Here is a 25,658-nt window from a genome sequence, read left to right on the forward strand (position 1 = left end):
CTGTAGGAATGCATATGTGTCCTCCCTAAAAAAAGATGTGTGAATGGGCCAAACATGATAAATTAGCTTGTGAACAAACATGCATAACTTTTAAAATATATATGATTTGACAGTGTCATAAGCAGATGTAGGAATCCTTTGTTAGAGAGATGAGAGTGCAATAATGTGATTGGTGGCATCTTACATCCAGAGTGTAGTGAAATCCAAATCATAGCAGATGAGATAGTGGTACAGGTCAGAATTTTGGGTACTATACAAAGATTGTGTGGAAAATAGTGGTCATGGGCTTCAAACATTGCTGAAACATCCTTTGTAGGTGTTAGATGTGGTTTATGTTATTGTATCCTAAATACAAAACCTATGTTAGTATTAGAGTGAACACGTTGACACATGTCGACTTGTGTAGATTGAGTGTGCTACTGCGTAAAGTCTATGAAAGCACGTAGTGAATGTGTCTGTTTAGCAAATACCTACCTTAGCGTATAAAAAGATTCTTACCTTAAATTAAACAAACCTTTAAATGTGGAGAAGTATAGAAACATAAGCTTCCAATGTGTTTGCGTGCTGCATGTGTGGCTTGCAGGCAGTGAAATCATGGTTTGGAGTTAATAGACTGCAGCATTGCTTATTACATTCAGGTGTATGTGTTTGAGTAGTAATCAGCGAACTAGCCAACTCAGGCGCACGCTGGCATGCGGTATCTGTAGGGGTGGTTTTAGCTGGCGGTTGGCGGCCGCCTGTTTGGTGTCCGAAACGAACGGTGCCTTAGTCGATCGTGTGGTAGTAGCACCGCTCATTTTTGGTGCACACCCCCGTGTACGCCCATATTTACGCCCATTTTCCCTCATTATTTCGGCCGCTCCCATCAACACGCCCCTATGCCGCCCCATTACCCGTACGCTCGCGTACAGGTTTTTTCGCACGTTGAGACACCGGCCGTAAGCGTTGTGGAGTGTTCGCGCCGGCGCATTAGCGTATCTGCACATGCGCAGATCGTAAAAAACCCCGGGACGTACGCGTACGGCCCGGACGCTCCAACCAGAATAAGGCCCATAGTGTCCAGAATGCGTATTGAACGCCGTTTTCCACTCATCACCTGCTTTGATGCGAATTAAATTGTACGCCCCCCTCAAATCAATTTTAGAAAAAATGGATGCCTTACGTAGTTGATCGAAGAGGACAGATATGAGTGGAAGAGGATACGAATTTTTTACTGTAATGGCATTAAGCTGTCTAAAATCAATACACGGGCGTAAGGAGCCGTCTTTTTTCCCCACGAAAAAGAAGCCGGCTCCGACGGGTGACTTTGAGGGCCTAATGAACCCTTTTTTGAGGTTTTCCTCAATATACTCCTCCATCGCCTTTGTGACGAAACGAGATGGACCTGGACTGAGAACCTTCATATTCACCTCTCGTTTCTCACAGTGTAATGTACTTTTTAATCCTTGGCCCAGTTTATACACAAGAGCACCTGTGAGTTATGTGTATTGTTATGTACTGTTATCAGGTCTATACTGCGGAATTGTAAGTATTGGAGAGATACAGGTCATTGCCATAGTGTGGGACAGAAAGCAGAGCCAGGTAGCTGGGCTAGCTAATTACCATGTGTATCACAGTCCCTAGTCCTTTGTGGTAGGTGTGATAGGTGTTGCTGGTAATGTAGCAGAACAATGCCTGAGTGACTGATAAAATAGCTGCCAGACAAAGAGATGTATCTAGGTAACCTGGGAGATTATAGGTCAGACCCCCCCAGGGGATGTACAATGGGCCTCTGCTGCACTATATTGGCTGACCCAGCATTGGGATATCTGAGCCTACCCCCTGAGTAGACTTTGTGGCACCAGGTGGGATCTGCCAGCCAGGTATATAAGGAGAACAGTTTCTCTATGGAGGGATTCTATCCTGGTGGGTCCTGTAACTAAGACATCAGAGGAAACCCTACCAGGACACAGGATTGTCTAGCTAACGGTAGTGGTAAGGCTGCAGGATACTGAGATTGCTATATCAGGGCACTGACTGCGAGAGGCTGCAGGAGGATCTATGCTACCAATTATCCTGTACCATGTGACCATCTTTTCTGTTGTGCTGTCATAATAAAGACTTATTTTTAATAAAGTCTTGTCTGCCCGAGTGATTTGCATCCCACCAAGGGTAACCACCTTCCCAGCTAAGGGTGGTTCCCTCACATTTGGCGGCAGCAGTGGGATCACTCGGTCCGGTTTTACAAGAACCGGGAAGGCTGTGAGGGACACAAGCGATTGTGGTCTAAGAGCCTTGCAGGGACAGCACAACACAGACTGGACCTTTCCCTACTCGATGAGGCAGTCTAGATGAAAATAGCAAAAGACCCAATGGCGGAATTTGCACAAGTCAGGAGTTATGCTTCAGGGATCGTGAAGGCCAAGGAATCAGCTGAGGAACAGGAGCAGCCCCGAATATTTGTGCTAAGTGATGGGGGCAAGTTATTTGCAAAACCGGCTGAAGTGAATTTTATCAAGGAAGGGCAGGAGAACTTCCTACAGGTGGAGAGGGAATCGGCCAAGGAGACCGGGGTGAGTTACTATACAACTTCACTACCCGAGGAGCAGACACGATTGGAACCCTCAGACCTGGCACTACTTTATCCGGAGCAGCCAGAAAGTCTCCCTGAGATCACAGCTACTGTACAGACCAAACCCACCAAAGGTCAGTCAGCATTGCGCACTAAAAGCTGCGACTATGGTCAGCTTCTCCAAGAGCTGCAGGAAGTCCTGGGTCAGTGGATCTGGAGAATAGGGCTCGGGTCAGTAAAAACAGGGCTGCCTGAGATTTTACTCGGCCTACAGGAATGGGTGGCCCAGTGGAAGCCACAGTCCCAGGACATGTCAGAAAAGGGGCAGAAGGAAGGCCCAATGCGACCTAGCAACCGAGGACCAGAGATATCACACCAGGGACAAGTCTGGAAGCGGTGTCATCGATGTGACCACTGGGGACATATCCATCGGGAGTGTCCCAGGAAGAGATTTCAATTGAAACAATCACCACCCATGGGTGTTGTGGGCAGGAGCAATCCCCAGAACAACAAACACTACCACCCTGATGCACCAGAGGTGAGGGTGGCAGGTGCCAATGGCCATATTGTGGCTTGTGGAAAGGAGAGTACAAGGCAGCAGAAGAATTTCTACCCTTACACACCAGTGACAACCAGACGCCAGCAGCCCATTTTCTCCATCTCCGGACCTCTGAGGGTGAGTAGCCAAGACCATCCTGAAGGTGGGTTAGTAATGGGGGAGGAGGATAAGTCTAGAATGAGAGAAGCCCAGTTACTAGATCCAGAACTAGAAGGAATACGGGCAATAGCAGACATGGTATATGAGACAGGGATGCCAGAGGAATGTATTTGGGTGGATGGATTACTGTATACGGTGTCTAGTCTGAATAATAGGTGCAGGCTGGTAGTCCCACATGAATATCAGAGTCAGTTCCTAGCTCAGGCCCATGTCGCCGGTGGTACAGATCATTTGGGAAAACGGAGAACACGAGCTCTGCTCAAGCAGCATTTCATGTGGCTAGGGTTAGCAAGGGATGTAGACCGCTACATAGCCAACTGTGCAGACTGCCAGAATAAGGTACAGCAGGGCTACATCAGTGGCAGGCAGACGCAGGAGGTTGGAAGGCTGCATAAACAGCAGGATATTGAGGGCTGTGTGCTGTCAGTAGTCCCTGTAGGAGTTAGTGAACATCAGGAATCCTGCAGGCAGTTTGTCCATAAGCAGATGCAGACTGGGGAAATGACCAACCCCAGGACAGATAGGAACAGGCGGAGGTGTAGACATAGCCAGGTAAGTTCCCAGGCAATCATAGAAAGGCAGTGGGGAGGTCATTCAGACAGTAAGGCTCAGAGTAGCTACTGGAGAAGGAGACAAAGACTCCCTGCAGAGGTTCGGGGAACTGGTCAGTGCTGGCGGCTACAAGAACACAACATGGGGACACATGTGAATGCTGGAGTCTGTGCACATCCAAGCAGGAGTTCGCTCAACTTACAGAGGACAACCTATACCCTGCGGTAGGGTCTGCAGAAAAGACTTGGGCTCAAGTTTAAAAAGTGGCGGAGGTGTGTGACGAAACGAGATGGACCTGGACTGAGAACCTTCATATTCACCTCTCGTTTCTCACAGTGTAATGTACTTTTTAATCCTTGGCCCAGTTTATACACAAGAGCACCTGTAAGTTATGTGTATTGTTATGTACTGTTATCAGGTCTATACTGCGGAATTGTAAGTATTGGAGAGATACAGGTCATTGCCATAGTGTGGGACAGAAAGCAGAGCCAGGTAGCTGGGCTAGCTAATTACCATGTGTATCACAGTCCCTAGTCCTTTGTGGTAGGTGTGATAGGTGTTGCTGGTAATGTAGCAGAACAATGCCTGAGTGACTGATAAAATAGCTGCCAGACAAAGAGATGTATCTAGGTAACCTGGGAGATAATAGGTCAGACCCCCCCAGGGGATGTACAATGGGCCTCTGCTGCACTATATTGGCTGACCCAGCATTGGGATATCTGAGCCTACCCCCTGAGTAGACTTTGTGGCACCAGGTGGGATCTGCCAGCCAGGTATATAAGGAGAACAGTTTCTCTATGGAGGGATTCTATCCTGGTGGGTCCTGTAACTAAGACATCAGAGGAAACCCTACCAGGACACAGGATTGTCTAGCTAACGGTAGTGGTAAGGCTGCAGGATACTGAGATTGCTATATCAGGGCACTGACTGCGAGAGGCTGCAGGAGGATCTATGCTACCAATTATCCTGTACCATGTGACCATCTTTTCTGTTGTGCTGTCATAATAAAGACTTATTTTTAATAAAGTCTTGTCTGCCCGAGTGATTTGCATCCCACCAAGGGTAACCACCTTCCCAGCTAAGGGTGGTTCCCTCACAGCCTTCTCTTCAGGGAGAGACAAGGAGTATAGTCGCCCCTTGGGAAGTTTGGCCTCAGGAACAAGATTAATGGCGCAATCATAAGGTCTATGAGGGGGTAAGACGTCTGCTTCCTTTTTGGAAAACACGTCAGAGAATGACCAATAAGGTTCAGGTACCTCCGAAACTGAGGGAGTCACCATGCGGACTGGAAGGGCCAGACAATTATGAGAACATTGTTCACCCCAACTTACAAGTTCCCCTGATTGCCAATCAAAACGTGGGTTGTGTAATTTGAGCCATGGCAATCCCAGTACTACGGGTGTAACAGGGCTATGAAAAATAAAAAAAGATAAGAGCTCAGAATGGGTGACCCCAACCTGGACCAGTAGAGGGACGGTACGCTGTGTAATAACCCCACTGGGCAAGCGATTGCCATCTAAGCCATAGACCGAAATCTGTGGAGATACTGGTATGAGAGCAATCCCCTGTTCCTGAGCTAACTGTGAGTCCAGAAAATTACCCGCAGCCCCACTATCAATAAATGCCTGGCCATCCCACCTATGAATTTCAGACAAAATACATATGGGAATTAATAAAGAATTACTGGGAGATATAAGAGATAGGCCTGACAGGATGTCTCCCTGCATCCTCAGGCCTTGGCATTTCCCGGACGCTCAGGACAGGAATTCACCAAGTGTCCCCGGACCCCGCAGTAGAGACAGAGGCCCTGGGAACGCCGTCTCGCCTTCTCCTGTGGAGATAAGCGAGCTGCGCCCAGCTGCATGGGTTCCCCGAGGTCGACGGTGGAGTCCTCGGAGACACTGGGCAATGGCGCCCAACCTGCCCCCCGTTCTGAACGTCTCTCACGGAGCCGGCGATCCACCCTGATAACCAGCTGCATCAGATCGTCCAGTGACGTGGGTGTGGGATACTGAACCAGAGAATCCTTTATGTGGTCAGACAGGCCTACCCTAAATTGGGAGCGTAAGGCTGGATCATTCCACCCTGAATCATTGGCGTATCGCCGGAATTCAGAGCAATAAGCTTCTGCCACCTGGCGACCCTGTTTAAGAGATCTAAGATGAGCCTCTGCTGCGGCTGCCTTATCTGGGTCATCATATAAAATCCCCATTGCCTGGAAAAAGGACTCCACAGACCGAAGAGCCGGACTGTCTGCGTTCAGCCCAAAAGCCCATGTCTGTGGATCCCCCTGGAGCAAGGAAATCACCAACCCCACTCTCTGTAGTTCAGACCCGGAGGAAAGGGGCCGTAACCGGAAATATAATTTGCAGCTCTCCCTGAAATTAAAGAACTGATTTCGGTTCCCAGAGAACCGATCGGGAAGACTCATCTTGGGTTCCTTAACCGACACAGCCATTGGAGGAGCTGCTCTGCGAACCTCTTCCTGAGACTCTACCCTGAGAGTAAGATCCTGCAACTGCTGAGTGAGGAGGTGTAACTGATCAGCAAAAACCTGGGCCGGAACCCCCGCATTGGGATCCATGCTAAACCAAGAAACACACAACCACTGTAGAGGGAATATGGTTGTGTTACTATTATTTTGTGGCCGGTTATAATGTTATGGTCCGGGAACTCTCTTGCCACCCCTACCTCCGTTGCCTCCAACCGGAATTGGCGGACGTGTGCAGAGGGCTAAGCTTCACCAATAATAGCCGCGTTCGTGAGAGCCCGTTAGTCAGGCTCCCACCTCGATGCCACCTGGTCTTACGTAGGGACAACACGACCGCCAAGGCTAGTGGAGTGCAAGGGTACAACTATCTAAACCCACAGAAGGCAAGGAGGCCCCGGATACCCACGGGGTAGCCACGCAAGGGACAAGGCAGATCCAAGGGGTATATCAGACGTAACAATACGAAAAGGTGGAATAACTGTATAACAGTGGTAATAAAGGCAACAATGCCCAGAGGGTGGAATAGAATAATATAAGGTACTAGCAACAATGCTTATAAGATGGAATATAATAATATGAGATACAAGCAACAATGCTGACAAGATGGAATATAGTAATATGGGATACAAGCAACAATGCTGACAAGATGGAATATAATGATATGAGATACAAGCAACAATGCTGACAGGATGAAATATAATCAAGGAACAAAAGGTAAGGACTTATCCGAATCACAGCAAGGATCACGGCACGGGGTACTGTAACGGAGCTGCTGGAACCAGGAACACAAAGGCTGCAGGGCACACCAAAGCTATAACCGGTGTCTGTTCCCAGCAGACGCCGGCTATTTATTTGAATTTGCCGCCTGTGACTGTGCGGACGTCAGCTGCGCTGACGCCGCACGCTGTCTGGAGACTCGGGGACGTTGCCTAGCAACGCCCCGATGCCTGGCAGCCGGAGCAACAGAGCCGGAAGTTCGGGGCGCTGCTAGGCAGCGCCCCCGACGCTCCCCCGGCGCTCCATCTCCGCCGCCCATCCCGGACGTGACAGAACGCAGTGACGCTCTGGGACGGCGACGGCTGACACCTAACCATCAACCCATAACCCTGATGAGATTCAAGAACTTCCCGGATTCTGTTCCCTTAGACATACGGAAACACTAAACTTCTGGTGGACACCCCCCACCCCCGTGATTTCCTTTGCCTTCCCACAGTTTTCTCTTCCCCTCGTGTTTTCTCCTTCAGTTTTTACTATGATCATTTGAGTTTAACAGAATGTAAAAATAGCTGACGGATAATTCACACATCTAACTGCCACGTACTGTCTAATCGAAATGTATTTATCCATGCATACTGTATTGTATTATACTGTTTGACGAAATATTTGACATACCAACATGTCGCATAATGAAAAATTCTGATGTTTGTAATGTATTTTTGAAAACTCAATAAATGAAGAATTGATAAAAAAAAAAGTAACAATCTGTCTTTAAAATATCAGAATATACTATACAACAAACTATTAGCTACTTTAAACATAGGTTGAACTAGATGGACGCAAGTCTTTATTCAGCCTCACCTACTATGTAATTATGTAACCTCCCAATGACGTCACCCGCCCAGCTTTATGCCGGGCCGAGTGAGTAATCTGAAAGTGCTGGCAAGCCGGTTCTCAAGAAAATGTTCAGCAAATGTTTAACAAAACGCAGCAAAGTGGATAGTTGGGGGAAACATTTTTGGGTAATTATATATCGAATTTCAAAATAAATGGTTTATTTTAAAGAGCATAATAGTAATTACATCACAAAACCCAATAATAACAACAAAGCTTCTTTTGTACATTTAGTTATATAAAATGGGCAATTGGATTAGCACCTTTTTCTTTGCAAATATAAGATAAAGTACAGTACTTGCAGTTTAGAAGTATTGAAAGATTAAGCCCCCTACGTAATAAAAGAAATACGATAAAGAAATACATTACAGGAGTTGTTTGACAGATATCCATTGAATAATGCAATTATTTGTCATTAAGCCTTCATACATTGTTGAACGTATTAGTCATACCTTTAAAGACTAAAAGGTAAGAGAGAGTGGGCGACATGTATAGATGGCATGCATGGCCAGGTGCAGTGCATTATATCGTAAAAAAAATAATACTTGAACCAGAATGTCAAAAATTAATGAAAACTATTAGAAATTATTTATCGGAAAAGAGGAGTTAACTGTTAAAAAGCAGCATAAAACAAAACTGCTTTAAATTTATACTGGAGTTATACTGAGACACTGCTGCCTCAGATACAAATTGAGGAGAATGGGCCTGATTCGGGATCACAAAAGCAAAATCTCTAATGGGCAAAACCATGTGCACTGCTGTTGGGGCAAATGCAACATGTGCAGAGAGAGTTAAGGTGCCCACACAAACAGGGCTGTTATCAGGAATTTTGGGGCCTGGGACTCATTTCCAGTCTGGGCCCCGCCCCCCCCCCCATCTCACTTGACTTACAGTAACCCGGCTCCTGCTTCCCCATCTCCTCCACCGCTGAGCTGCAGCCGGCGGCCACTTAAAACGCAGTACTGTCTGGTGAGCCAATCAGAGCTTGCGGACTGGCAGACACTCTGATTGGCTGCCGGTATGCGAGCTCTGATTGGCATCATATCTACAGTAGTTCACATCGCACCCTGTTTATTTTTCCTTGCGATGCGATGTGCACTCCCGTGTACTCCATATCGCAAGGCAATAAAGTATGTGCAGGCAGGTGTTTTTGAACTAGATCACATGTAACCAGTAAATGACTATTGTAGTGTATTCAAAATTCAGATGCAGTTCAGAGAGCATGTACAGTAGTTCAAATCTCACACAGTGTACACAGTACAGTCCAACTTGTATAGCACCAATTGTATGGCTTAAATCGTACCTTGTGTGGGCACCATTAGATTTGGGTGAGGTGTGTTCAAACTGAAATCTATATTGCAGTGTAAAAATAAAGCAGCCAGTTTATACCCTACACAGAAACAAAATAGCTCAACAAATCTAACTTTATATGCACATGTTACACTTGCCCTACCTACAGTGTAATATGGTTTTGCCCATTAGAGAAAGATTTTGCTTTTGTGATCCATGGTAAATCTACCCACCCCTTCATATCGCCTTCTACTAAATCTACCCAACCACTAAATCTATCCAACCACTCATATCCCCTTCTACTAAATCTACCCAACCACTCATATCCCCTTCTACTAAATCTACCCAACCACTCATATTCCCTTCTACTAAATCTACCCAACCACTCATATCCCCTTCTACTAAATCTACCCACCCCTTCATATCCCCTTCTACTAAATCTACCCACCCCTTCATATCCCCTTCTACTAAACCTACTCACCCCTTCATATCCCCTTTTACTAAATCTACCCAACCACTCATATCCCCTTCTACTAAACCTACCCACCCCTTCATATCCCCTTCTACTAAATCTACCCACCCCTTCATATCCCCTTCTACTAAATGTACCCAACCACTCATATCCCCTTCTACTAAATCTACCCAACCACTCATATCCCCTTCTACTAAATCAACCCAACAACTCATATCCCCTTCTACTAAACCTACCCACCCCTTCATATCCCCTTCTACTAAACCTACTCACCCCCTAAATTCCCTTCTGCTAAATCTACCCACTCCTTCATACCCACTTCTGCTAAATCGGTACTCTTTACCTAGCACGGCGCCCACGATTATGATCGTGGGCATCGCAGGTAAAAAAATCGCGGGCATCGCGGGCATTGAATGCACTAAAAATCGGGTGCGACGCGACCGACGCGATGCCCGCGATTTCCCATAGGGATCAATGTTAAATTTCTCAATTGACCCGATTTTACTGTTCAATGCCTCAATTGACCCGATTTTTCCATAGGAAACAATGTTAAATGGCCCACAGAGGCCAAATAGCCACCCTGAAGTGTTAAATGGCCCCCACAATTGTTAACCCCACCCCACGATCAACGTCAACCCGAAGCGTGGCGAGCGCAGCGAGCCCGCGAGGGGCGGCGGTACGCGTCCTACGACCTTTTCATACCCCCACTATCCACGTCGGCGTGGAGTTGAGAATAGAATAGTGTGGCGAGCGCAGCGAGCCACCGAGCCCGAAGCGTGGCGAGCGCACGCGGATACCTTCACAGGTAAACGCGTCCCTTCGCGGGCTTCACAGGTATCCGCGTCCCCTCGCTGCGCTCGCCACGTTTCGGGCTCGGTGGCTCGCTGCGCTCACCACACTATTCTATTCTCAACTCCACGCCGACGTGGATAGTGGGGGTATGAAAAGGTCGTAGGACGCGTACCGCCGCCCCTCGCGGGCTCGCTGCGCTCGCCACGCTTCGGGTTCACGTTGATCGTGGGGTGGCGGTAACAATTGTGGGGGCCATTTCACACTTTGGGGTGCCTATTTGGCCTCTGTGGGCCATTTTACATTGTTTCCTATGGAAAAATCGGGTCAATTGAGGCATTGAACAGAAAAATCGGGTCAATTCAGACATTTAACATTGTTCCCTATGGGAAATCGCGGGCATTGCGTCGGTCGCGTCGCACCCGATTTTTTTGTGCATTCAATGCCCGCGATGGGCGCCGTGCTAGGTAAAGAGTACCGCTAAATCTACCCAGCCCCTAATATTCCCTTCTACTAAACCTACCCCACCTCTTCATATACCTTTCTACTAAATGTATCTAACCACTCATATTCCTATCTACTCAATCTATCCACCCCCTTATATTCCCTTCTAGTAAATCTACCCACCACTTCATATTCCCTTCCACTGAATCTACTTACCCCCTAATAATCTCTTCTACTAAATGTACTTCTACTAAATGTACTCACACCCCTAAATGTACTCACCCCCTTATATTCCCTTCTACTCAATCTACGCACCCCCTCATATCCCTAGACCTACCCACCCCCTCATATTCCCTTCTACTAAATCTACCCACCCCCTCATATTCCCTTCTACTAAATCTACCCACCCCCTTATATTCCCTTCTACTAAATCTACCCACCCCATCATATCCCCTCATACTAAACCTACCCACTCCCTCATATTCCTTTCCATGAAATCTACCCACCCACTTATATCCCCTCCATATAGAGGCTATATTCTGCTGTGTGTGTGCGCATGTATGTATACAGTATGTATATTGTGTGTATGTATGTATGTATATATGTGTATAGACTGTATATATATATATATATATATATATATATATATATGCGCGCACACATGCACACAAATACGCACGCACTTAATGGACATACTTTGAAATAGTATGGGGTAAATATACTGCAGCTTCTAAAAATGAAGAGGTGATGTTGCCCATGGCAACTAATTAGACTGTATCATTTTCTAGAATGCAACAGAGAAATCATAGACAGAATATGATTGGTTGCTAGGGGCAACATCACTTCTTTCATTTTTAGAAGCTTTACTAAATTTACCCATAAGGCTCCTACTGTATACTGTAAATTGCTAACAATAAAACTATAACAAAATAATAATATTACAATCGTGATAAACTGCAAAAAAAACCTCATCTGCTTGTAGAGTTATATAAATACAATGAACAGATCCATAATATCCACCTGGGTGAATAGATTTCTGTGCACTCAGCAATAATGCAGCCTTTGAATTCGGAGCCATTTTTTCATATATATAATGAATCTTTAGCCGTTCTTGGTAGCCGTATCTGTGTAATGAGCAGCGGTGTTATTTGTGTTGGTGGAATTGTACTTATTCCCAAAGCGCCGCAGTATCTGCAAATTGCAGTGGGCATGTTGTGCATTGTCAGCACATTTCAGCATATTACAAATTATTAAGGACATTTAAACCATGAATGCAGCTCCCAAAGAACAAATAAAAATACCTGTGCGCGATACGGAAGCAGCGTTGTGTATTTCAGGATCTCTAGAAATGGAACATTTTGTATTAGGCTCATTATGCTGGGTATTGTCAAACTGAAAACTTAAAGACCCCATAGACTAGTGCCATTCGGCTACTTTTCTCCCAATTCCGATGAATCAGGCGAAAAGTGACGAAATCCGAGGTGCGGCCTTGTGCTCAGAGGATCGGATCCGGAGATTGAACCTGCAGCACATAAAATAAGTCGCAGTCACCACCGTCAGCGCACATCGTGGCTGCTTTTTAGTAGATGCGATAAGTCGGATCCGATTTCCCTTGACCTCCCAGGCAACTCCCAGGAGTCCTTCGGAGCTATTTTTACATGCAATAAATGGCACATCAAGTGCCAAATTGGATGAAAGGTCTCCCGCGGAGCTACAGGAGGAGTTAATGGGAAATCGGATCTGAATTGTGCCTCCGACAAGCCGTAGTAATGTATGGGGGCCGTTAGGAGCCAAATGCGAATAATTCACAACAGAAAGTGCAAGGTGTAGAGATATGAAGCTTATGCATCCGGTTACAGCAAGTATACGTCATAGACACTTAGGGGCAGATTTATTAAGCTTGGAGAAGAGATAAACTGGAGATAAAGTGGAGAAAAGTTAAAAGGAGATAAAGCACCAGCCAATCAACTCCCAACTGTCTTTTTCAAACACAGCTGATTGGCTGTGCTTTATCTCCTTTTACTTTTTCTCCGCTTTATCTCCAGTTTATCTCTTCTCCAAGCTTAATAAATCTGCCCCTCAGCCCTCATGCTGATCACCACGCTCCCCATGCGTGTTTGCGCAGGGGAGCGATGGTGAGTGACTGCACATGCGCATAAACTGTTAAGCGCGCGTGCAGCCGCTTGTTGCGAGCAGGTGCGGCAAACTACTTGTTCGCAGTTCCATTCACACCGGACGGGGGTGTGCGGAGGCGCCTATGGGAACACCCAGCATTTCATGCGCATTCCCTATCACATGATGTCACTGACCATCAAATGATTTTTCCCATGTGGCCGCATTTGAGGGGATGTGCATGCGAACGCATCCGCTTGCATGCTAGTGAACAGATTCGAGTGGCGGTAGGGCGTTGGGGTGGGGGGCGATAGTTTGGTGGAGCGGTGGGCAACATTTACCTGCTCACCAGGCTGTGAATATACGCAGCCTAGTGAACAGGTTGAATCAGGCCCTTTGTGTCCTAATAAGGGTAAATTTACCAAAGCTTCTATAAAAAAAACCCCTATAAATACGCACCATGATGGAGGAAGGTTTGCTACATACATGACCGCATACCGCTATCCATCAATTGGATGTTTTTGCACGCCAACTGTGGATGCTTGAACTGACGGACAGATGTCCTCATTAGCATAATATTTAGCACCCGTAAACATCTACACTTTGTGTCCTACTACGGGTAAATTTAATAAAGCTTCTAAAAAGGATAATGTTGTCCATATCAACCAATCAGAATCTGTCTATCATTTTCTAGGATGCAATAGAGAAATCATAGATATAGGGGGGTATTCAATCTTCAGGTCACGGCAGGCAAGCTTGCTCGCCCGCCGTGACCGGGTCCCGTTCTCGGTCAGCTCGACCGAGAACATGCAGGCGGGATTCAATGTCCCGCCTGCAGCGGGACGAGAAGGGGGCGTGGCCGCGAGTTGCGGCCGGGAAGTGACGAGCTGCAGCCGGCAGCTCGTCACTTCCCGGCTGTTCTCGGCAGAACCAGCCTGACAGCTAGAGATGTCGGGCTCGTTCTGCCGGGAAACCCTGTTCAATGCTGTGGGGGAAGACAGCATTGAAGCGATTGAATATCCCCCATAATCTGATTGGTTGCTACGGGTAATATCACCTCTTTTCATTCTTGGGGGTATATTCAGTTACAGTTGAAACTAGCTTCTTGTCAGACAGATGACAGTTTCCAACTGAATTAGGTCGGAAGGGGTTCCAACCTATTCAATTCTGGCTGCTTTTTCCAAGTGGATTGGTGGAAAAGCCGCCAATCCACCTGCTGGAAACACGGCCAAATCTGACAGGTTTTGGCACCGTTTCCAAACATCTCAATCTGACTTTAACAAAAGTCAGATTGAGTCAGGGAGAGCAGCAGCAGCTCACCTGGAGCCGTCCTCCCATCCGCCATCCGTGTCGTTCACCTGTACTGCCACTGGGCCTGGTGAGAGCAGCTCACCCGGCGCTGTCTCAGCGCCTCCTGCGCCGCGTCCCTGCTGTCGCTCACCCTGTCCCGGCATCGGCCGGATGAGCAGCAATCAGCGGCCAAATCCAACAGTCGGATTTAGTCGCTGATTTGAATAGGTAGTGTTGAATCCGGCAGTAATTGAATATACCCCTTAGAAGCTTTAGTAAATTTACCTCTAAGAACCAGGCTGTATACTTTACAGTATGTGCATCATTTATGGGAATGAAAATTATGAGAGTCACAGTCCAAATAAATTCCATAGATAGCAAAATACTCCCACCAACAGGCTGTACCCTGGTAAAAAAAATAATCTGTTTGTGCGCGTACCTGTAGAGAATCCTGTTTTCTTATGACATTTTGTAAACTCAATGTTGAAATAGGTGACCAATGCGTGGATGTAATCATTCCGCTGCACCTGCAGGCAGAACGCTGACGTAAACGCTATTTCTTCAGTCTTCACTGTATAGAGATCAATTTCCTGTATAAAAAAGAGGAAATGAATTCACTGACATGTCTTGGGAGAGATTTATACGGCGTCTTAAAATGTTGATATTGTTTTAAGGGTACTTGTGTAGTTTGGCGGCGCCCATTGCATCGCATACCATAAGGCATACGATGGTATGCGATGCGACGCAATATCGCGCGATATTGTACAATGCCATACAATTTTTAAATTGTATGACATTGTATATGGCATACAATGCTATACAATGCGATGCGATGCTATTAAACATTGTATAAGCACCCTAATGGGTGCTTACAATGTTAAATGCACCCCCCCCCCCCCGCCACCCCCCCCACTATAAACGTGAACCCGAAGCGTGGCGAGCGCAGCGAGGCCGCGAGGGGCGGCGGTACGCATCCTCCGACCTTTTCATACCCCCACTATCCACGTCGGCGTGGAGTTGAGTATAGAAAGTGTGGCAAGCGCAGCGAGCCACCGAGCCCGAAGCGTGGCGAGCGCAGCGAGCCCCGCGAGGGGACGCGGATACCTGTGAAGGCCGCGAGGGGACTCCGATACCACGCTTCGGGTTCGGTGGCTCGCTGTGCTCGCCACACTTTCTGTTCTCAACTCCACGCCGACGTGGATAGTGGGGGTATGAAAAGGTCGGAGGACGCGTACCGCCGCCCCTCGCGGGCTCGCTGCGCTCGCCACGCTTTGGGTTCACGTTTATAGCGGGGGGGTGGCGTGGGGGTGCATTTAACATTGTAAGCACCCATTACGGTGCTTAAAAGCACCCTTTAGGGTGCTTATACAATTTTTCATCGTATAGGGGGCAAAAATTGCGTCGCATCGCATCGTATGCCATCGGGTGCATGGCATGCGAAGCGATGCGATTAAAACATCCAAAAATACACAAGTACCGTTTTAAGAATCCTTTTCTAAACAATACAGAATTGTCAACGATATATCTCAACCAAGCCAGTTAGCCAAACATAATGATGTGCTTGTTAAGCCCCATACGCATAACTGTTATGTGCATGCGCGGCCGCTTTGTGCGAGCGGGCATGGGGAATTGCTTATTCGCTGGCCCGTTCGTACCTAGCAATTCGGGCCAGGGGGGGTGAGGTGGCTGAAGAGGGGTAGTCAGTGACCATCGAATGATTTTGCCAAGCATGCAAGGCTGCGAATGGATGTTTTATGCTAAACATCCATTCACATGCATGCAGGGAAATCGGCATGAGGGGGGATGGGCGTTTGAGCGGGTGGTGGGCCGCGTTTGACCCGCAAAGCCATTACCCGATCACTGCTGATATTGGCAGTGGTTGAGACCCAGCAGGGAGGGCACCATAGGCAGCTGCATACACACTTGCTGATGCCAGGCGCGAGGAGGCCGATGGCGAGGTAAGGCGACAGCCATGCTGTGGTTACAGCATGACCGTCGCTAACTAGGACTCCCTCATCCTAACATGTTCGGGCGAGAGAGGGCCGTTAACGATGCCTGGGAGTGCGCATCGTTAACGACGCGGAGTGCACACACTAGGTGATATTGTGAACAATTTGGCCTAGTGTGTTGGGGCTTTAGTATCATTTTATGGAAAATGTCAACATGGACAAAAGTTTTACTTGAAAAATGTAGACACATGAAAAGTTTTTCCCAAAATTTTGGGTGTCAATGTCGACACCTATCGACTTGGACCTGCAATTAGTGTAGTGTGTACCCTCGCACACCATGCTAGTTCTCAATTGTAGTCTAATTGGATGGTAAAGTATTTAAAAAGTCTCAAAACATGAAAGAAATTGTGAAGAACCCATGTCAACCTTTTCATGTGTTTTCGTTTGACGTTTTGACCTGGTCGTCCTATTGCATGTCAAACTTTTTTAATGTCGACCATTTGACCATGTATACCTATTGGATGTCAAACTTTTGGTGTTGATCTATTGGGAATCTATCTAGATACTGCAGATCTTTTACCCAGAACCAGCTACTCAGATGGCCGACACACTGGCCCTTATTCAGATCTGAGCTCAGTACAAATTTGTTTGGAAAATGGGCAAAACCATGTGCAGTGCAGGTGGGGCAGATGTAACATGTGCAGAGACAGTTACATTTGGGTGGGGTGCACTGAAATCTAAATTGCAGATAGTTACATTTGGGTGGGGTGCACTGAAATCTAAATTGCAGTGTAGTAATAATGCAGCCAGTAATTACCCTGCACAGAAACAAGATAACTCGCACAAATCTAACTCTCTCTATACATGTTACATCTGCCCCACCTGCACTGCACCTGGTTTTGCCCATTTTCCAAACAAATTTATACTGAGCTCAGATCTGAATAAGGCCCATAGTGATCCAATGCTGTGTTTTTAACCCCTTCATGACAGAGCCAGTTTTTGCCTTCCTGACAGAGCCCTTTTTTTCAAATCTGGCATGTATCACTTAAGTGGGGATAACTTTTTTTTGCTTTTACTTATCCCAGTGATTTTGAGATTGTTTTCTCGTGACACATTGTACTTCAAGTTAGTGGTAAATTTTCGTCGATACAGTCTGTGTTTTTTTGTGAAAAATACCAAAATGTCGTAAAAAAATGGAAAATTTTGCGATTTGCAAAATGTTAAATTTTCTGCTTGTGAGACAAATAATCTTACCACTCAAAATAGTGAATAACTAACATAGACCATATGTCTACTTTATGTTGCCATCATTATTTCAACCTCATTTTCATTTTTTTGGACACTAGGAGGCTTAAAATATGAATAGCAAATTCTCAAATTTTCAAGAAAATTTCAAACTCTGATTTTTTTAGGGACCAGGTCAGTTATGATGTGACTTTGAGTGACTTGTATGTGAGACACCCCCATAAATGATGCCATTTCAAAAACTGCACCCCTCACAGTATTCAAAACAGCATTTTGGAAGTTTGTTAACCCTTTAGGTGTTTCACAGGAATTAAAAGAAAGTGTAGGTGAAATTTCAAAATTTCATTTTTTTTGCAGATTTGCAATTTTAATACATTTTTCTAAGGAACACAGTAGATTTTACTAGAGAAATGTGACTAAAAATTGATTCCCCCAATTCTTTGGTTTTCATAAATATCCTATATGTGGCCCTAGTGTGCACGGTGACCAAACCACAGGCTTCATAATAGAAGGAGCACCTACTTGATTTTGGAGCCTCCTTTTTATGAGATTATTTTTTAGGCACAATGTAGGTTTCTAGGCACCATAAGATGCTAAAAGTTAGGTACCCCCCCACAAGTGACCCCATTTTGCAAACTACACCCTTCAGGGAATTCATCTAGGGGTATAGTGTACATTTCAAACCCCCAGGGGTTTCACCAATTGTGGTACAACTGGGCAGTGAAAATGAAAAAAAATTAATTTTTCATTTTCACAGCTCAGTTGTATCAAAATTGGTGAAACCCCGGGGGGTTTGAAATGTACACTATACCCCTTGATGAATTCCCTGAAGGGTGTAGTTTGCAAAATGGGGTCACTTGTGGGGGGGTTCCACTGTATGGGTGTTTCGGGGGTCATTCAACCAGAATCTGTGCTGCAAAATCCAAAAATCACTCCTTCCCTTCTGAGTCCTGCCATGCACCCAACTGGTATTTTTTGGTCACACATGAGGCATTGCCGTACTCGGGAGAAATTGGGGCACAGATTTTGGGGTGCTTTGTCTCCTTCATACCTTGTGAAAATGAAAAATTTTGAGCCAGATCTGCATTTTTGTGTAAAAAAATGTAATTTTTTACAGAAAAATGCAGTTCTGGCTCAAAATTTTTTATTTTCACAAGGAATGAAGGAGACAAAGCACCCCAAAATCTGTGCCCCAATTTCTCCCGAGTACGGCAATGCCTCACGTGTGACCAAAAAATACCAGTTGGGTGCATAGCAGGACTCAGAAGGGAAGGAGTGATTTTTGGTGGTGGAATGAATGGTGGGTGCTATGTCGCATTAGCAAGACCCCCGAAGCACCAATACAGTGGAACCCCCCCACAAGTGACCCCATTTTAGTCACCAGCTTTGGGAGGGGGGCTGGCGCTGCGGCTGGCGGGGGGGTGGGAGGGGTGCTGGTGCTGCGGCAGCCGGGTGGGTGGGAGGGAGGGGGGCTGCCGGGTGGGAGGGGGGGGGGGGGCTGGCGATCGGTGCGGTATATACACACACACACACACACACATATATATATATATATGTGTGTGTATATATATATATATATATATATATATAGTTTTTCAGTGCATATCTTTATTTTTTTAACTTTTTCTGCAGCTTGATGCTGCTGCTGCTGCTGCGGGGGGGAGGGGGGAGGAGGTCAGCGCTGCGTGCGCTTCAGACGCTCCGGGGGAGCCGGGGGAGCTGCTGCTGCTGCCGGGTGAGTGCCCGGCGGGTTGGAGGGGGGGCTGCACATCGGAGGTGATCGGTGCTGTACTTGACAGCACCGATCACCACCGATCCCTGTGTTACCGAGCGGCTTAGCCGCCGGTAACACAGGAAACGCTGTGAATGGCTGTTCAGATTTGAACAGCCAATCACAGCGATCGCCGACCGGGGGGGGCACCCCTGCCCCCCCTGGGCGGCGAGGGGGGATGTCTGCTGTCAGGGACAGCAGACATCACCTAACTGTCACTGCGTCTCTAGACGCAGTGACAGTTAGAAGTCATGACGTATATATACGTCATGTGTCGGGAAGTACTTCCCGACCATGACGTATATATACGTCAAATGTCGTGAAGGGGTTAAGTAATTTCAGCACGTTATAAATACCGCTTACACAGCGGAGCTGGGGTGGTGGTAGTGGGGGTGTTGCCTTTACTAATTAATGTTAGGGAGGGGGGGCCAAATGTACACCTGGTAAAATATTTTTTCAATTTTTTTTGTGTGTAGGCATGGCCACCCCATCCCTGATTTGGCCATGCCCCCTTATTATCTGCCTGTGGTTGCTCTCGGCAACACTGCACTTACGTACACACAACTGAGACACATATTTTATAGCCCAAGCCAAAATTTTATGAAAATGCTATTCAGGGCCGGCTCTACCACTAGGCAGTTTAGGCAGCTGCCTAGGGCGCCAGGATCTGGGGGGTGCCACCAAGTCTTCAAATAAAAAAATCAAGGCTGTCTATGAGTATCCTTGTTGTACATAATGTAGGTGGCTGCTGCGGAACTTCTAAGACCTCACCTCCATACTTCCTACATTGCTGCCCCCTACTCCTTGTACTCTATTGTGGGTGGCAAAGGGGAGGGTGCAGAGGAAAAGCAGGGGACTTGGCCACCTTCCAGGGGGGGGGGGGGGCGGGGTCATGGGGATTGGATGACCACATGATCTTAAAAAAAATGGGGGGGGGGGGGGGGGTGGTTGCTTGAAGTTTTGCCTAGGGTGCTGAAAAGCCTTGCACCAGCCCTGATGCTATTAATTAATCATTAGGAACCAGAAACATTATGATTGGTTCAGGACACAAAATGGCTGCCAACATCAGTGCCTCAGTGATGTCACCGGTTACCACTTCCCACAAAATGTTTTGCCAGGAATTCAATATAACAACAGAATAAACTGTAACAACACAATAAGAGGGTGATTTTGATTGATGAGCTCCGATGCGAATTCATTGTTTTTGATTTGCGCATGTCTATGCGCTGTGTGCAAGCGGCCACGACAAAAGAGTGTTTGCCGGGTACTCGCACACAACAGTGTGGGCGGGGGGAGGGGCTCTCCAGGGGATTCTCCCATGGGAACGCTAAGCATTTCATGGGCGTTCCCATGACAATGATGAGCCTTCTTATGCTAATACCCTGATGACACGGGTGCCGGGGTCGGCTAGCTGCCTGCCCTGTTCTCGCAAAGGATACATGCAATACTAAGACACCTGAGAGTACTCACCACATCATTCGATGGTCGGTGACCATTGAATGATCTGGGTCTCGCCCCTCAGGCTGTGAATGGATGTTTATGAAAAACATCCATTCGCAGTCATTCGGGAAAATTCTCCCTGCGAAGGAGGGCTGCCCGCACAGAGCAGCGAGCAGGCTTAAAAATACACGCAGTGATGCGAACTTTGCAGTGATGCGAACTTTGCAGCGCTGCGTGTCAACCAGAATAAGAGCCTAAATCTTATCATTTTAATTAAAAAGTGATTTGCACCAAAAATAACGGTAAACAAAGTAATTACTTTCTGCATTGGGAATTACCGAACCTTTATCAAACAGGAATTGGTCACCACTTGCTTTGGGTCAACAATGTCCACGAGCGGTTCTCTTATGGCCACATCCCTGATGCACGTCATGTCAAAGCCATACACATTCTCCCACCCTGTGAACAAAAATGCAGATAAATACAACGTATTTGTGTTAGCATTTATACTGTAACTGGTATAGCTTAGTAGACTGCATTCCCTGAATGTATGCACTTTATTAAGTGATTGGCAGTCTGCCGCCATTTGGGGGGGGGGGGGGGCACCGGGTGGCAACATGATGAGTTTCCCAAGACAGAGGTGTGTCACCGCCGTTTAAGGGGAAGGGAAAGGCCAGGAAGCTCTAGGTTTTCATTACTTTTATTCATTTTTTTTTTATTCTAAAAGATTTATATTTTTTAATTGCTGTCTCGTGGTATCTCTAGAATTCCATAGTGATCTGTTCATTATGTTCGCTTGTGTCCAGAGGGCTGCCGCACGGATTATATCATATACCGTTAATGGGGTCAGCAGCAGTGCTCGATAATGGTGGCACGGATGACATACTCACAGTGAATCTTGAAGTCCTTATATTGCCTGTCTTCAATTGCAACGACATACAAAGCCGCTCGGTCAGGAAACATCAGCCCTCCAGGTTTCTGTTGATGAATTGTGGGGAAATGGGTCTCGTAATCTATTCACCTGACAAAGACATCACAATTTGAACTGCACATATAAAATCCAGACAAGCACCCCCTGCTCGCTTTTATTATACTCAATCACACTGTCACACACTGTTAAATATCTGAGTGGATATTTCGGCCTGCAGCAAAACATAGAGATAAAAACGTCTGTCCACATCAAAGTGATTGTCAGTCAGGGCCAAGCTTATTGGAATGAATGGTCTACCTGCTGACTACGCTCTTTGGTCATATAGAAAGAAGGGATCTTTGGGAATGCAAGAATAGCATTCTTAAAGGTGATTCAATTTGCGTTTGAACAATCCATAAAGGCTGCCTATCTTTTGCAGGGAATGTTCCGCTCTTGGGCCGCCCATTCTTAGAAGTCTGACAAATATTGTTGGTAGAATTTCTAGCAACTATGAATAGAATTTATTCACATCTACCCCAGAAAAAAAAAAGAATGTTGGAATTTTGGACAAATCGTATATTATATATACAGTATGTGCCACATCATTAATCCCCCATACATATACAGTAAGTAGGTCTATGCGGTTATGGTATAGCGGATCAATGCTGTCTATTTCGACCATGTTATGGACGACCACCCTTAAGGCGCATAACCCATAAAAATTAATGGGAAGCCACTGATTGGCTGAGAGCTCTCTCAGCCAATCAGCGATTGGCCGAGAGAGCTCTCAGCCAATCAGTGGCTTCCTATTCATTTGTATGGGTTTTGCGCCTGCTGCCCGGCTTCCCCTGCCCACTTGTCTGGTTCCCTTGGCGACCCCAGGCCACCGCCTCTCTGCATTCCAAGTCTGCTACCTTTATTAGTCCCCCGGCCACTATGTGTCCCCCTGCATGGCACGTGCAGCCCGTCCAACCTCCTGACTCCATCCGATGTGCATGGGACCACGCATCGCGTTGGATGGGATGTCAAATACAAGCGATTTGGTCCAATTATTGGCCTGATCCGTCAGAATCGGGTCAAATCGGACCACATCTCATTAGTGTATGGGGCCTCTAGTCGAACCCGTCTAGTTTGATGCCTAAACATAGGCCATGTTGACAGTAATGGAAGTTAGATTCCAGCGTTAGAGCGAAAAGAGTGTGGTGGATGGTCCCATGGTCGACATGAGTTTTTCACATTTTTTGGGGTGCCAAATGTCACAGGGGACCCCATGGACACTGTATGTGGGCACAGTGTCCACTCACATAGCTTGCTGTGCTCAACATGCGGTCAAGCATACGGCGTTAATCAATGTCGTTATGCTTGTTAAGAGTGATGGCATGTGCATCATGCATCCCGCCCATTGTGTGGACTTCGCCAGGCTCCACAAAGATGTCACACAACCACTTTCCAGATGTCCTATTTCCCTTTTTATTAGGCCACGTCCCTCAGCGACTGTGTTGTTCAATAATCTCACTTAGATACCATCTATTAATGGAAGAGACTATGGGAAAGAAAGAGATAGAATGTGAGACCAATAATTAGAGGTGTGCGAGCTTCAGCAACACACAGAGTGCAGGTTCATTATGGGTGGCATCGTTGCCGCCTAAGGCACCTGCACTGGATTTGCAGTGTGCATGGAACATTACCCTTCAGCACGAGCGCTACTTCAGGCACGCTACAGTTTTCCTAATTGTCTGGAACATCCTTAGGATGTTCTGGGCAGAAATATACTTACCTCAGCGAGCAGTCTTGCTCCCTGTGTATGACGCCATGAGGTCACAGGCACTGCACAATTGTAATGTAACGTATACTGTTATTTTTTCTGTTTTGTTAGGGATTATTTTTGAACCGCTAACAAAATATTTAAAGTAGGTAGCACTCAAAATTGTCTCATGTTTAAACTGAATCTGGGAAGTTTATTACAGCGTCTTGAAAAATTATCCAACTACCTAAAAATGTCAGTGAATTCCAAACTACATTTTTAATGAACTTACAAGCTCTTACAGTAAATTTTCAAACTCATGTTTTTATTATCATATTTATATATTGTTTTTCAGCATACCTTTAACTTTATCTTTCACTTTCTACTTTTGGGGCGACATGTAGGGGGGAATTTACTAAAGGAAATTTGTAAAAAAATAGGTGTAAAAATAGGTGTATTTGTATCCAGAAATACACTTATTTTTGACATTTGCCGAAAATACGGCAATTCGTATTGATGTTCTGTCAATACGAATAGCCGTATTTTCGGGATAGTAAATGTCAAAAATAAGTGTATTTCTGGATACAAATACACCTATTTTTTACAAATTTCCTTTAGTAAATTTCCCCCGTAATGTGTGATTTTTAGTAATGTGGAATTTTTAGGCCAAAACCTCCAAAATCGCCAATGTTTATCTTGCCACCGGGCAACTGAGACGACCTTACGCCAATGCTTCACAGCATTCAAAGAATGGTCAATTATGGAGTCATTTATCCAGGAAAGCAGTTTTTATGAAGTTTGAAAATTAATTTTTAAGAGCTGACTGGGTCACAATAAAATTGCTGTATGGGACAATCTGAGTGTAACTGTTAATATAGACAAATCTGTTGACATTTTGGTGGGTTGAGTACTTTTGCAACCACTGTATGTGTCTATAGTATATGCCAATGGGCCTCAGGGACACCACACTTTTTGGACATAAAAACTCTGAAGCTCCTCCTAAAACACTGAGGATTAGGAAAACAATCACCCTGTACTGGTGTTGCTTATGCGTTAGTGCCTTCCAAGTGACAACTTACCGAGCACCAGAGAAACCGCCCCGCCGAATACCCACTCTCCCTCCGCCGCCGATTCCCCTCAGTCCCATGCGAGGTGATGTGTAATCAAAACACATCCCCTCACATGCCTCCGCTACAGGAGAAATCATTCGATGGTCACCGACCATTGAATGATTTTTCCTGCCCTCGCAAATAAAAGTCAGTAAATACCGAGTTTTATTTGTGAGTGCCGGGATGAAGATGGGGCAGGCAGTTGATATCCTGTGAGGTCAACCGCCCACCTCCAGCAGACATCGGCCGGCGTGTGTACCGATGGGAACACCCATAAACTGTTGGGTGTTCCCATGGTCGAGCCCCATTCCCACCGCCATCTGCGCCCATCCCACCCTGATGTCTGAGAACGGCTTGGCTACTATGCAAGTCCCTGAAGCAATTAACAAAGGGGAGCTGCACATGAGCATAATAGACCATGCGCAGTCCCCAAATCACTGAGACGAGGCCAAACTCGCATTAATGCGAGAGACTCAGAAATATCCCCAAAGTGTTCCATTGTGTAGTATACCTCAGTATATAATCCAGCAGCACAGCACTACATGCAGACATATCCAGCACCAACATCCCAGGTGCCCTTCAATGACGTTTTTAAAAACTGGTATGTAATAGTATATGGAAAAACTAAGGTGGAACAATGCAGTCTTTATGTTTGAAGTTAGTACATGCACTGAAACTGGAGGGAGGTAGGTTCAGGGGAAATGTTAGAAAGAATTACTTCACAGAAAGGGTAGTGGATAAGTGGAATAGCCTCCCATCAGATGTGGTAGAGGCTAAGACAGTAGAACAATTTAAACATGCTTGGGATAGGCATATGAACATCCTTACAAAGAAATAAGGATTAAAAAGGGTTGAGATTACCCGAAGGGTAAAAAAGGGGCAGACTAGATAGGCCAAATGGTTCTTATCTGCCATCAAATTCTATGTTTCTATGTTACTTACCAGCCATTTATCTCGTGCAAAGATGACGGTGTTCAGCATAGATTCATAGAAGAGACAATATCCCATCCATTCAGTGATGATAATATCCACCTTTTCTACTGGCAACTCCACTTCTTCCACTTTACCCCTAAATATTGTAATTACTGGAAAAAGCACAGAAAGTAAAAATATTGTAACAATAATTAAATACTGTCTTCAGAAATAATACATCTAGAGATTATTTTGCTG

The 25,658-nt window shown here is 46.1% G+C and overlaps 1 protein-coding gene across 7 annotated transcripts in view; it reads right to left on the bottom strand.

The window, feature by feature from the left end:
- The window catches only part of PRMT8 (protein arginine methyltransferase 8), a 194,337-nt gene that overhangs the window by 39,441 nt on the left and 129,238 nt on the right, over positions 1-25,658 (bottom strand). For all 7 annotated transcript variants that reach the window (XM_083181635.1, XM_083181634.1, XM_083181636.1 and 4 more), the window contains 4 exons: positions 25,431-25,573; positions 21,616-21,703; positions 21,069-21,184; positions 14,760-14,910 (listed from right to left, as the gene is read on the bottom strand). In XM_083181635.1, coding sequence (XP_083037761.1) covers positions 14,760-14,910; positions 21,069-21,184; positions 21,616-21,703; positions 25,431-25,573 — 498 coding nt within the window. The remainder of the gene's footprint in view (positions 1-14,759; positions 14,911-21,068; positions 21,185-21,615; positions 21,704-25,430; positions 25,574-25,658) is intronic.

The sequence above is a fragment of the Crinia signifera genome, chromosome 4 (assembly GCF_055691185.1).
Source record: "Crinia signifera chromosome 4, ASM5569118v1, whole genome shotgun sequence".
NCBI lineage: Eukaryota > Metazoa > Chordata > Amphibia > Anura > Myobatrachidae > Crinia > Crinia signifera.